At 42.9% G+C, this 12,422-nt stretch overlaps 1 protein-coding gene across 1 annotated transcript; it reads right to left on the bottom strand.

The window, feature by feature from the left end:
* Positions 1-5,570: 5,570 nt before the first annotated feature.
* dact2 (dishevelled-binding antagonist of beta-catenin 2) lies at positions 5,571-10,772 on the bottom strand. The gene is made up of 4 exons (XM_077613267.1): positions 9,436-10,772; positions 8,292-8,424; positions 7,911-8,201; positions 5,571-7,721 (listed from the first exon to the last, which is right to left on the bottom strand). Exons 1-4 carry the CDS (start codon positions 9,934-9,936, stop codon positions 5,887-5,889), a joined length of 2,760 nt encoding a protein of 919 aa, XP_077469393.1. The 5' UTR covers positions 9,937-10,772; the 3' UTR covers positions 5,571-5,886.
* Between the last annotated feature and the right edge of the window lie 1,650 nt (positions 10,773-12,422).

Raw genomic sequence — 12,422 nt, 5'->3', positions numbered from 1 at the left:
AAACAGATACCTAGGCACTGTGAGAATCATGCATTTATATCGACTGCTAATGACAATGCTATTAACCGAACGAATAAAGAAAGGGTGTTTACAATGTTAGTTTACGAGCAGACCATTACTAACAAGGTCACTAACAAGGCTAGACAGTGACCTTGCACCATATGAGACGGAAAATATGTGAAATAATTAAAAAAAAAAACGTCATAAGGACAAAACCTGTTTAAAAGTCACACGCATTTGAAAGAAAAAACTACAACATCAGGGTCTACTGTACCATCTGATTAAATAGGCGAGCTTCATTATGAACATCTGAATAAAAACATCCCGGTATAAAGACTTCCTTTAAACTGCTTAATTGCCAGAGCTAGAGAATATCAGACAGGATCCTGTATTATGTTTTTCATATCTCCGGAATATCAACACACTCGGAATAAATTGCAATTGGCATGTGTCATTTGAGTTCTATTGGACCGTGCTTATGGACATTGGTAAGAATATATTGATCGTTCAAGGAATCTCAGTTGAAGAAAAAGGTCACAAGTGTCAAGAGGAATTTACGTCGGTAGGTGAGGGACTTGTTAGTGGCCATATGGGGACAGAAAAAAGTGCCATGGGGCTGGAGGGGGGTACCTGTTGGGTCCCATGTATTCCTGTCACTCTGATCTTATCAGGGGGCCTGGGCAAGAGGAGGACCAGCTGTCACTCTCACCGTGCTTTTGATGTCCTCGCACTCACGACTTCAGAGCCACCAAGACTTGTTTTTGTCCGTGATGAGAATTGGTGGCTTTCTTAACGGGTAGGCAAGCTCGTTCCAACCCTCTCAGGACACGTGGGCTGGGAGAGTTGAAACGAATAGTTTAGAGCCTCCAGGCTTGACAAAAGAGATGCAATCCTCTGAACTGACACAGGACATCCTGCTCATAAAACAGTCAGGACATCCTCACAGAGAAACCCAGTCTGATAATGGAGGAAGCAGCATGCATTCAAAAGATACACACACTCACTCCTTCCCCTGATGAGCTCAAGACTTCTTTCCAAATGTACTTACTGTGCAGTCTGACTAGCTTTTGATTATATTTGCCCACTCAAGCTAAAACGATTGCATCCGCCACATTTAAAAGAAGCATCAACAGGTTTCAAACCACAAAAGATGTCATTTGCATGTTTTCGTTTAAGATTACAGAGTAACTTCTTGTCTAATTACTTGTTATTATTCTCTAATTGTACAGTTTGAAAATGACACACTGAGTAACCACAGTCGTGCCCTTAAAACAAACCATGACACGAAATGCTCTTTCACTGTTAATTTGTGAAAGTGAGCGAAAAATAATGGTCATTTAATCTAAGAAAATGTCTCAAACTACAATTTGTTACAGAAAAACAATTACCAGAGTAAAATGCCTCTATTTAGATCTACCATTATTTAACAATGATTGTAACAGTGAACGTTATGGCACAATTAACTCGCATCCAAAGGTTTCTCATTGGCAAAACTTTGAACCAAACACTGCTTCGTATACATGCGCAAGGATTTTCTCCACCAAACAATTGCTTGGCAGGGGCAAATGCACTCACTTTGCCCTCTGTCACTGGGAGTGCGTGCTCTCCATACACTGCGAACTTTTGAACCACCCCTTGACCACAGCTTGAAGGGAGATGAAACAATGGTAAGCAAACACAGTGGAGTGAATGAAGGGATTAGCTATTAAATGACAGGATGTGCTTAAAGAGGAGCAGGTGGTGGTAAAGGAAGGGCCCGCTAAGCCTAGCGAGAGTGGGACGGCACGAATCTCTTTTGGCTTGTTGTACGCCATTTGCTTCAGCTTTCATGCCTGCACGTCTCAGTGGTTTAAAGTTGCTCCGTTCCTTCACTTTCAATCTCTTCAAATCTCTCTTCTCTATCTGCATTGTCCACTTCTGCAAAAACCAGAGGAGCCTGCTCCTTAACGCTGGCCGCAGATTATTGACATTCATGAGAAAGGACATTCCGGTCCAGCCCCAGTCATATGTACAGCACAGTAAACTTAAAGACAAAAGATACTATACCACGTCGTCATGGTTACCTTTGCTAGGTCATTATATCTGCAGAGTCCAGGCCAGGGGTGGGCAAACTATTCTACAAAGGGACGCAGTGGCCGCAGGTTTTCATTCCAACACAATGAGAGGGCACCTTTTCACCAATCTGGTGTCCTACAAGTGCAATCAGTGGATTGCAGTCAGGTGCTTCTTGTTTTCTGCAGGAATCTCATTGGTTAAACTGTCTGTGCTATATTGGTTGGAACAAAAACCTGCACCCACAGCAGCCCTGGAGGACTGGTTTGCCCATCCCAGGTCTTGGCCTTTTTTGAGCATCCTATTTTTTTGTTTACATTTTTTTAAATTAAAAAAGCAAAGGTAGAAAAACATTCATTTTATATATTTTAACATTGTTTTTACCTGAGAAAACTCTCAATAATACAAAACCCATTAACTTGATATATATACCCTATATAGTTTCATACTGCAGCCTTAAAAAATGAGAAGAAATAGTCTATGAAAGATCATCCTCCACCAACAAAAAGCATGATTTCCTTGCTGCCGCCAACAAAAAGCCAGACATTAATGAGTTTCCGAGCTGCCGCTTTTATCAGAATCCACATCTATAAAAAGAGGCCCTGCTCCCCTGGCCCGAGTTTTCCCACCAAGGAATCACGTTCCCGTTCACGTGACTCAAACACGCCCAGCAGAGAAAGTTACACACAATAAGTACAGTACAACTATTGCAAGAAAACCACAACATGTTAATTTCTTGTGAACATATTTCGATTAAACCAAAGGTCAATTCTAAGTGCATTATTACATTTCAGTGTAGGGAATTTGAAAAGTAAAGAATGGAAGGAAGCAGAGATGTTCCACAAGCCGAGAGACACCCTGGGAACGAAATCGGATTTGTGATGACCTCATCCCACGTAAGAGGAGAACCCCCTCCAACTCAAATGACCCAAGTCAAAGTTTAATTTGCACCTGTCTGCGGCACACCCTTTGTTGTTCTTAGTCCTCTGTTGCGTTTGTTTGCGATGTTGTTCGTGTTTCACAGTTGTCACATTGTCACAGACTTGTTAAAGCGACATGACTATGTACTCTAGGTATTTTTGATCATTTTCTTTGCTGTGGTTGGACAAAAGAACTACTATTCTTTGACTGTCGTGCTAGAATTGAGCTCAGTGACCTTATATGTAACATGTAATAAGATCACTGTCTAAAGCAGCTCAGTCACACGCGTTCTCAGTGATCATCTATCCTTTTAATGGCACCTTTGCCTATTTTTATCTGGTTGAATGCAAAGCAGTGACGTTGTTAGCCAACTCTTGCAAGGGGAAATTCCTTGTGATTTGTGAAGTTTAGATTCTAGTAACCAAAGTAAGCAATTGCTGCTGTAATAATAATAATAATGGCAGTGGCTCCTTAGCCGGTAACCGGTCGAATAGTCCCAGGGGCTATTTAGCCGGTAAACGGTCGAATAGTCCCAGGGGCTATTTAGCCGGTAACCGGTCAAATAGCCTATATGGCCCCATATGGCTGTTTAGCCGGTAAGAATTCTGTGTGGGGTAAATAGTAAGAAACTACGGCTATGGAGACACTGCCTAAATAATAGTCATTAAATCCATATTCACCTAATGTTAAAATCTATCAATTGGCAATAACACATCAAATTTCAATAAGATTGGTTGAATGGTTTAGAAAATCCCCTATTCACTCAATATTAAATAATAGGTTACCGGCTAAATAGCCCCTGGGACTATTTGACCGGTTACCGGCTAAGGAGCCACTGCCAATAAATAATAATAACAATGTTGCTCAACAAACCATCATAATGGAATTAGTCAAATCGTAACCTATTTACAGAGCTGCGTCCGATGACACTCAAATAGATGGTTCTTTGAAAAGTTGTGATTTGTTCTGTCTTTGCTTTGGCAAGCAGCTGAGATATTTCCACCGAGTCTTTGTGGTGTCAGCACAAAAACGCTATGATAGTGATGAGAAGTGACATCTGCCCATGTGTGTTCTCGCATTTGATGTCAGAGTCAGAGCGCCTGAACGGCAATCTGTGTAATGAGATCCCACACAGCATCTGTAGTCCTTTATTATAACTTGACAGGCAGCCATGGAGCGTATTTTGGAACGCTAACACCTTCCACACAATGTACATGTATACTTTACTTCAATTTCTATAAAATACAAGCCCTCCGATGTCAACGCCTCCGTAAAAATGGACCCTGTGTGTGCTCACCGCTGCATTTCCAGTCCATGTTTTCCACACCCAGACTATTGTTAAACAAACACAAGTAAAAGTATTTCTTTTACACATTCCCTTTAAGTCAGAAGGCCGTCTAATTATCTGTAGATCATAGGGCATGCTGCGAACAAAAGGGAAAGTGAGACAGACATGCTGAACATGAATAGAAGAGAGCAGCGACATCAAGGATATAAAACACCCCCCGTCCGACCCCTCTTTTGTAGATATCCTCGGAGATGAGCCAGTGCTACAGCTGCAAAGGTCAGCCAGCATGCAAGGTCAAGCTGACGCTGTCCTGCTTCACCCAACATCAAAGTTAAGTCCAGCTCTCTCGAAGTCTGCTTCAAAACAGAAGCTCTAATCCTACCAAGGTCTCGCCGTCACCCTCGTGGAGAGCACAGAGGGCGTACGAAACCCAAATAGTTGATTCGGTTGAAGTCATTTGCAGAGTCCAAAATACTAACTTTGATGTGGATCGAGAGCTTTGCCCTTAAGACCCTAATCTCGTGATGCATAAAAAGAAGAGCGCGGCTGAGTTGCCCTTTAGTGTGGACTTATGCTCTGAGAAGTTTTTCTTTTCTTCTTGAAGAGCAGGGGTTTATTGTTTAAGGAGAATGAGGCAAGATCAGAATGAATGAGAACTAAATACTGGTTTCTGTAGTGATTATACCTGCAGGGAACTCAACTTTAAAGTTCCGTAAGCTTCTTAGAAAATTACAGGGGAGAAAGTGTTGTTATAGAGGACCACAGGTTAGCTACAAAAATATATGCTCCTTAAATCTTTAAAAGAATTTTATTTTTTATTTGTACCCCATGAAATTCTTTATCCTTCAGCCAACACACAAAAAATAAAAATAAAACCCAAAGCCAATGATATGTTAACCTTCATCCCAATGTTATGCGCGGTGATTTTCAGTTTTTGGTGCTTTAACGCAAATGTATTTACTTTTATTTGAATGTCTGAGTAGTGTTTCACCAAACTAATTAAGCATGACTGTCTGGGTCAAATGTTGAATCTGCTACTTATTAAGCCAACAGCTGGCCCAAGTCAGGAAACCAGATAAGGAGCTGTTATATATATATCTGTGCTAAATTGGTTAGCCACAGCAGGATGTTTGTCATGATTAACATGTTTAGTTTTCTGCAAGATAGTCACAAGGATGTTGTTTACTCACATGTAATAGTGAAATGAATTATGTTTTAAAAGGCCAGTACAAGTGGATCCAATATTCTTCGTAAATTGGCATTTTATAACTTTTTTCTCAGCTAAAATAAAATTTGCAGACACTAAGCCTTTGCATAAAATGTTGTTTTTATTGTACATGAACACATTTTTTTAATGGTGACACATGCATTGAGAAATGGATTAGAATAAGATAAATATTTACAAATAAGTAAGAATAAATGTGTTATACAAGCATGCTTTTACCACCTCACCCCCATGGAAAAATCCAAGTGTTAGTTTAGTTATCACATTTTTTCCTGAAAAACAATCAGTGCGAAGAAAAAAAAAGTGTTGCAAGAGCTGATATGTTCTCAACAAGTCTAAGTTCACTAAAGTTTTGTCTTCTTTCCTCGTGACAAAACAAATAATAAATATTTATTATCTTCTACACCAGGGTCATGACCTTTAGTGAAGCAGGCTGAAAGCGCCGTATCTTCTTCTTCAAGGCTCGAGAAGCTTTAATTCGGCAAGCGGGGGGCTCCGGTCGTGGGACTTGCTGGAGGGGTTTTCCGGCCGCAGTGGGCCCCACAGAAGCTTCGGCCCATACTAGGTCGCCCTCCTCTTCGAGGCCATCCAGATGGTCCCCCTCCTCCATTGACAGGCTACTGTCAGAGTCGGAGAAGGATTGGGAACTCTGGCTGGACTCGCTATCGCCAAAGCGGTTGGTGGTGTTATCACTCATTTCACCGTCACTGCTTGCCGCGATGGTGGAGTGGAACACTGACATGCACTCGGCTGAGTACTCAGACTCACATCGAGGTGGGTAGAGGTTGGACATGTGGTAAGGTGCTGGGGGATACCTAGCATTGAGTTTAGTGTTGAAGGAGTTTGATGAGATGGACGACATGAACGGGTGATGTGGTGCTATCCACTTGGTGCTCATACCACGGTTTAAATGCATGCCCATTGGTGTTTGGGCATAGGGCTCTTTGGGCCTCTGACGTTGGAAATTTTCCCCATCAGGTAGCCACTTGGAAGCCCCTTGCCTCTTCTTTCTCTGCTCCACAGGCGGCTCGTACTCCCCGCATTGCGTTCTGCGTGTTTTGCTAGGCTTGGTAGCAACTGAAGTAAGGTGTGGCTTTGGATGACCTTTGTGGGGGTAGATTATTCCAGGGCTGCATTGGCTTGAGTCTGAGCAGGAACTTTGTTTGAGCTCCTCAGTTGGACAGCAGGAGTATTTCTGAATGGGCTTCCCCTTTCCTGTTCTTCTTGGTTCTGCCTTAGTTCCACAAGATTCTCGGGTGCGTTCTCCGGATGAGTAGGCGTGCAGCTGCCGAACCGCTCGGGGTTTCTCCACGCTTTTTCGTCGGAGTTTTATGGCTTTGGTTTTCCGGTCAGCTTGTCTCACCTTGATCCTCTGAGTTCCAGCGGGAAGGAATTTGGCGTGGACGAACTTGGGGGAGTCCATGTGGCTATTTAGCAATTTAAAAACATGACTGTCTTCTGCACTTGAACTTTGTGAAGTGACTGGTCTTTGCTTTTGAACCTTCTTCTCTATCGGTTTTGTTTGTAGGCATGCCCGATTATATGGATTTTCCGTCTGGCCTCTCGACACAAAAGCAACATGTGTCTTGTCCTTTCTGAGTGACAAAGTTGTGACCTCATCAGAGCTGTACTCTCTTGCCACAGCAGGATACGAATGCCCATATGAAACCTCCCGAGGTTGCACAGACTGTTGGTTTCCTGCATTATCAGTTGTTTCTAGACCGGAATGCGGCATGCGATCCCTCATCGGTACATTATCAATTGATATGATGTTTGTGGCTTTTGTGAGAGGAGGTTGAAGAAGAGATACCGGCTCTTGACGGAACGCAGTCACGACTTCTGGTGGTTTCCTATCATAGTTGGCATTTGTCTGCATCACATCGGGAATTGTTTGAATTTGTGTTTTGCTGGAACTCCGCTGGAGGAGCTTGTCAATGTAGCCCAGTGTGTTGGTGTCATAGCCAATTTCAGTACACTGGAATGTATCAGAATCGCTGACTGGGGGCCTGTCCTCAGGAATGTCTGACTCCCCAGCTTGGAAAAAGATTGGACTTTGGAGGGCGACAGCATGTAAGGGGCTTGGGTAATGGTACATTTCAACTCCATTGCGGGACATTAAATTGCTCTGGAACTTTGGGTCTATCATAGAGATATTTCGATTTGGGCACATGGGTAGTTTTTTCCCATCCATCTGTTTGTAGATTAGTCCTTGTGTCATCATCTTGTCTAAGTCACCTGGAAAAAACAATAAGGATACAACAAATTTAGCTTGCATAAGACAAAGAAGTGGGTCTATATAGAGCAAAATATCCTAAAGCGATAATAAGAAACTGTGTTCAAATATTGCAAAATTATACTTCTATTTCAAGTCCTACCAGTCAACAACTGGAGATTTTTCAGAACCGAACAGAACAGAGTGCCTACCTGTTGACACTGGTCTTGGCCTTGCAACTTCAGGAACAGCAGAGTTGGCTCTAATTCTACTGCTTCCCAAATGAAGACCTATTCCCCGCGTAGGGTTGGCGTGGCTCGGACCTTCATCGGCAGAACGGCGACGGTACAACTCAGCTTGTAACGCTGGGCTCACTTGATGATTAGATGAACTTGTAGGAGGGAGAAGAAGACTTGTCTGGGACGATGACAGGCACTCACTATACACTGATGTGCAGGAGTTTGACAAGGAGCAAGAGCCAGCATCGCTGAGCTCATAGAAACCTGGAGAGAACACAATTACTCATTTAGTGTTATTCTATCTTTCGATATACGTACATACTAGTGTTGGTTGGGTAATGCGAGAAAAAACACCTGAACTTGGTCTGCTGTCACTCTCCAGTTGTTCAGTGGAGGCTTTGCTTACATCAAGCTTCAGTTCACTTATTTGTTGGTCAAGCTGCTGCAGGTGAGTTTTCAGTCCTACGTCCTGTTTCCGAAGACGGGACTGTAAAAGAAATAGATTATTAGTATATATATATATATATATTAAATAACCCCATGTAAAATCTGTGGCCAGAGTTTGAATTTAGGTATGACCAAATAAATAGAGATTTGGGGAATTGCAAAAACAACTTCTTTAAGACACCCAGTGTACAGTTCATAGAAATAGGGGCACTACTCAGCTGTGGCTGATCATTAACAAGACATGGGGGAGAATGGAAAAGCAATGGTGGGTAACTCATTTCTCCCCCACAGCGAAGGCTGGCCATTGTGTAAACTGCTTAAAGGAACCAAAGCCTGGGGGTTGGGAAGGTTGACTGTTTGCTCTGCAGCCAAAGCATGCTATTTGCTGTTACAGTTGTTGAAGGAAATTAACTTTGTAACATTACATTTCTTTTCTTGCATCAAGATTGAATTTTTTAAGAAATGAGGGAAATTGTGAGTTATTTGCAATTGAAGTATACAATTAATGTAAATTAACACATTTAGCAAGTTTTCAAGTTAAAGCCTCATATGCATGCCGAGTAATACATTATTCTAATTTAGGCATGCATAATTAAGCCTCTTCCTGCTAATGATTCTAACAGTAGCACACATGGCAAAGCTTGTCACGGATGGGAAGTCACATTGCCAGTTGTCAGCAACGCTCACGGGCAGCACTGAATGTCACTCTTGAAAAACAGCACATTATCCCATCTTTTATTATTTCCTGGCATTAGTGGGCAATAATTGCGACTCCCCTCCTGCAGTCTCCGACACTCACCCCCACACACACACACACACTTTTCTATAGGAGTGAAGCAGATTTATGACTACAAAGCTGTTTCCTCTCTCCAGCTGAGTGCTTGAACATTTGCTAATAAACCAAAATATGCACATCAGCAACTGCAGCATTCATAATCCACATTTTTTTTAAAAAACAATCTGGTCAAAGGGTTCTTATTTAGTCTTTTAAGTGCAATCTATTTATCTTAACGGCTCTCTTTTATGACTTTGTGTTTAAACAACTTCCTACCAGCTGTTGCTTGAGGGCTGTGAGGGTCGCCTCCAGCCGCTGCTCCTCAGCTCCCATCATCCTGGCATCCTCCGACCGGTGGTGCCCACCAGCGAGCGTCTCCTCCCGGCCCACTCCCAGCGCCCAGCTCACCATGTCGCCCTGTCTGTCTCGCAGAAGATGGAGTTCTTGCAACCCGGCCAAGGCGGCCTGGAGCCTCTCTCCTACTCTGCTTCGGTCCATTCCCACTGCGGCGCTCATCATCCCAGCGTAGGAACCCTTGGTGCTCAGCATGCTGGAGGTCAAAAGGCGTGCATATCCGGACAAGTGAAGCAATGAAGAAAAAGTATCTGAGTCCAAAGGGCAATGACTTGTTGGGGATACGTGTGGATGTTTGAGACTGCTGTTGACCCGCCTGGCTTTTAAAGTACCTGATAAAGCTACCCCGAGCCCAGTGGAGATGGAAGCTCCTCCCACAGAGCAAATGGCCTCGTTCCCTATTGGCTGCCCCCTAGGCCCCATTCAACATCTGGTTCTAATCTTCCCATTCAAGTGTTCCCCCGAGCTGCCAGAACACGTAGCTGCCAAATGTACACAGTGCGCCATTATGTGTTATCTTGCATTCCAAATAACACACTTCTTTCTTTCTATCCATTTATCCATCCATCCATTCATCCATCCATCTGTCCGATGGTCTTTCAATCAGTCTGTCTGTCATTCTGTCACTCAGTAAATCGGTCGTTGGTCTGTCTGTCTGTCATTCTGTCTGTCTGTTTGTCTGTCTGCTTGTCTGTATCTGTCTGTCGGTCGGTCTGTCTTTCTGTCGTTCTGTCTGTCAGTAAGTCTCTTTGTCTGTCTGTCTGTCCCTATGTCAGTCTGTCTGTCCCTCTGTTAGTCTGTCTTTTGTCATTCTGTCTGTCTGTTTGTCTGTGTCTGTCTGTCCCTCTGTTAGTCTGTCTGTCGGTCGGCCTGTCGTTCTGTCGGTCAGTCAGTCTCTTTGTCAGTCTGTCTGTCCCTCTGCCAGTCTGTCTTTCTGTCATTCTGTTAGTCAGTCTTTCAGTCTGTCTGCCGGTCTGTTTGTCTGTCTAACATTCTGTCAGTCAGTCAGTCAGTCAGTCAGTCTGTGCCTTTGCGGAAAAGAAAATGGACAACTGCGCTCTCTTGTGGTATATCAAGGTGCGTTGTGTGTTTGTGCGCGTGTGTGCGTGCGATTTGCAGGTGATAAAGAAATCACTACAGTATAAATATAAATCTTTCTCACTAACCTAGAACATTAATTAGCACTTGCCTGTCCGTGCTGCAAGTCACGGCTGTCTCTTTAACACTATTAAAATGATTCTTGCAGGTTATTAAAAAAATCAGAATTCATTTGCAAATAGAAAATAATGTAATTGTGGAGAGACACACCTCCTAATAATAGAAAATAGTTTCTCTTGGCAGTCAATACTTGACACAAATCACAGTATACTATTAACTCATTCAATGCCATTGAAAGCAATGAAGGCATTGAATGAGTTGAATTTATGGCAACTTTCCAAATACATGTAAGTAGTGGTTTTCACGGTAGAGGGCAGTCTCTCCTTATTTTCCCTACACTAGTCCCCATTCTTTATATACAGACTACTATATTGTTTGATTCCCACACTCTGGGACCTTGTGGTTTGCTGAGGCCTTTAATCCAAGTACTGCTATTTTATCACAAACAGTGAATTTAATCTCCTCTTCCTTCCTTCACACATTTCTCACGCTGTCATCAAGACGCTCTCATTATAGTACATATGCAGTACATTGTGAAACCCGCTATTCCCGGAGATAGCGTCATGTCTGTGGGATGCTGCAGACATACAACGTTGCATTGTGAAGCCTGGATGTCCCCCGTGCCCCCATCGCCTTCAAAGGCGGCCCTGCAAGGTGACATCAACAGGCTTGCCCACGTACTCATGAAAAAAATGCATGAAGTTTATTCATTCATTCATTTTCTGAACCGTTTATCCTCACATGGGTTGCAAGGGGTGCTAGAGCCTATCCCAGCGGGAATGGGTGGCCAGCCAATTGCAGGGCATAAGGAGACAGACAACCATTCGCGCTCACACTCAGACCTCGGGGCGATTTAGAGTGTCCAACCAGCCTACCATGCATGTTTTTGGAATGGGGGAGGAAACCGGAGTACCCGGAGAAAACCCATGCAAGCCCACACAGGAGGACCGACCTGGGTTCAAACCCAGAAACTAGAACTGTGAGGCTGACATGCTAACCACTCAACAAGAAGTTTACATTTTCTCTATTTTGGTGATGAATTTTTATTTAATACAAACTTAGATTTTACAGGGGAAACGCATTGACTCCACACAAAGATGTTCTAAAAGAGATTTGAACCCGTATCTTCTGATTGTGAGATCATACCATCCTGAGCTGAATAGATGGGGGAAATCCACATGCGCTGTAAGTTACCAAAAATGTTTCCTCACTATAAGAAGGAACATATACTGAGATGAAAAGCAGGCAGATAGAGAGGGATGCAATGGGAGATACAGCAACAAAAGGGTGGGTAGAATGGAATAAACCTAGATAAATTAGGGGTGCTGTCACATGGAGGACTTGACTAATTAGTCACAAGCGGAAAAACAACCTTTACACATTCAGTCATCACAACCATAAGGCTTCAATGCTACTTAAACCAGATAGGAGTGTAAAAGTCTTTAGTTGTTCTTTCATTCCCATGAGTTTTTTCCATTGGAAATCCCTTTAGCAAGATCTTGCGAGAAGCAGTTTATTTTTTATTTTTGCTGACTGATCTTCCTCTGCTTTTTGACATTCACACAATCTTATCCAATTTTAAATGGATTGAACAACTCTCCTTGAATCCCATATTTTGAATGGCATGCAGCCTTTGATTTGTGTTCTGCTTCGATGTTGTTACTCTCTAAGCTACTAGTACATGGATTCTTACATTGAGACAGTCGCAGCACAATTCAGCATGTCAGCTTTCTATTCTTTGCCAGTGGAGC

This window comes from Stigmatopora argus, chromosome 11 (assembly GCF_051989625.1).
Source record: "Stigmatopora argus isolate UIUO_Sarg chromosome 11, RoL_Sarg_1.0, whole genome shotgun sequence".
Lineage (NCBI taxonomy): Eukaryota > Metazoa > Chordata > Actinopteri > Syngnathiformes > Syngnathidae > Stigmatopora > Stigmatopora argus.
Note: the sequence above shows the minus strand (reverse complement) of the source record. Positions and strands in the feature narration are given on the sequence as shown.

Bases quoted from the DNA above. Each gene is read 5' to 3' on its own strand.
- dact2 (XM_077613267.1), bottom strand. From the start codon at position 9,936: ATGGGGCCTAGGGGGCAGCCAATAGGGAACGAGGCCATTTGCTCTGTG. The intron at 8,425-9,435 runs GTAGGAAGTTGT...TTTCTTTTACAG, and splicing joins CAGCCCTCAAGCAACAGCTG to TCCCGTCTTCGGAAACAGGA. The intron at 7,722-7,910 runs GTAGGCACTCTG...TGTTTTTTCCAG, and splicing joins GCCAAGACCAGTGTCAACAG to GTGACTTAGACAAGATGATG.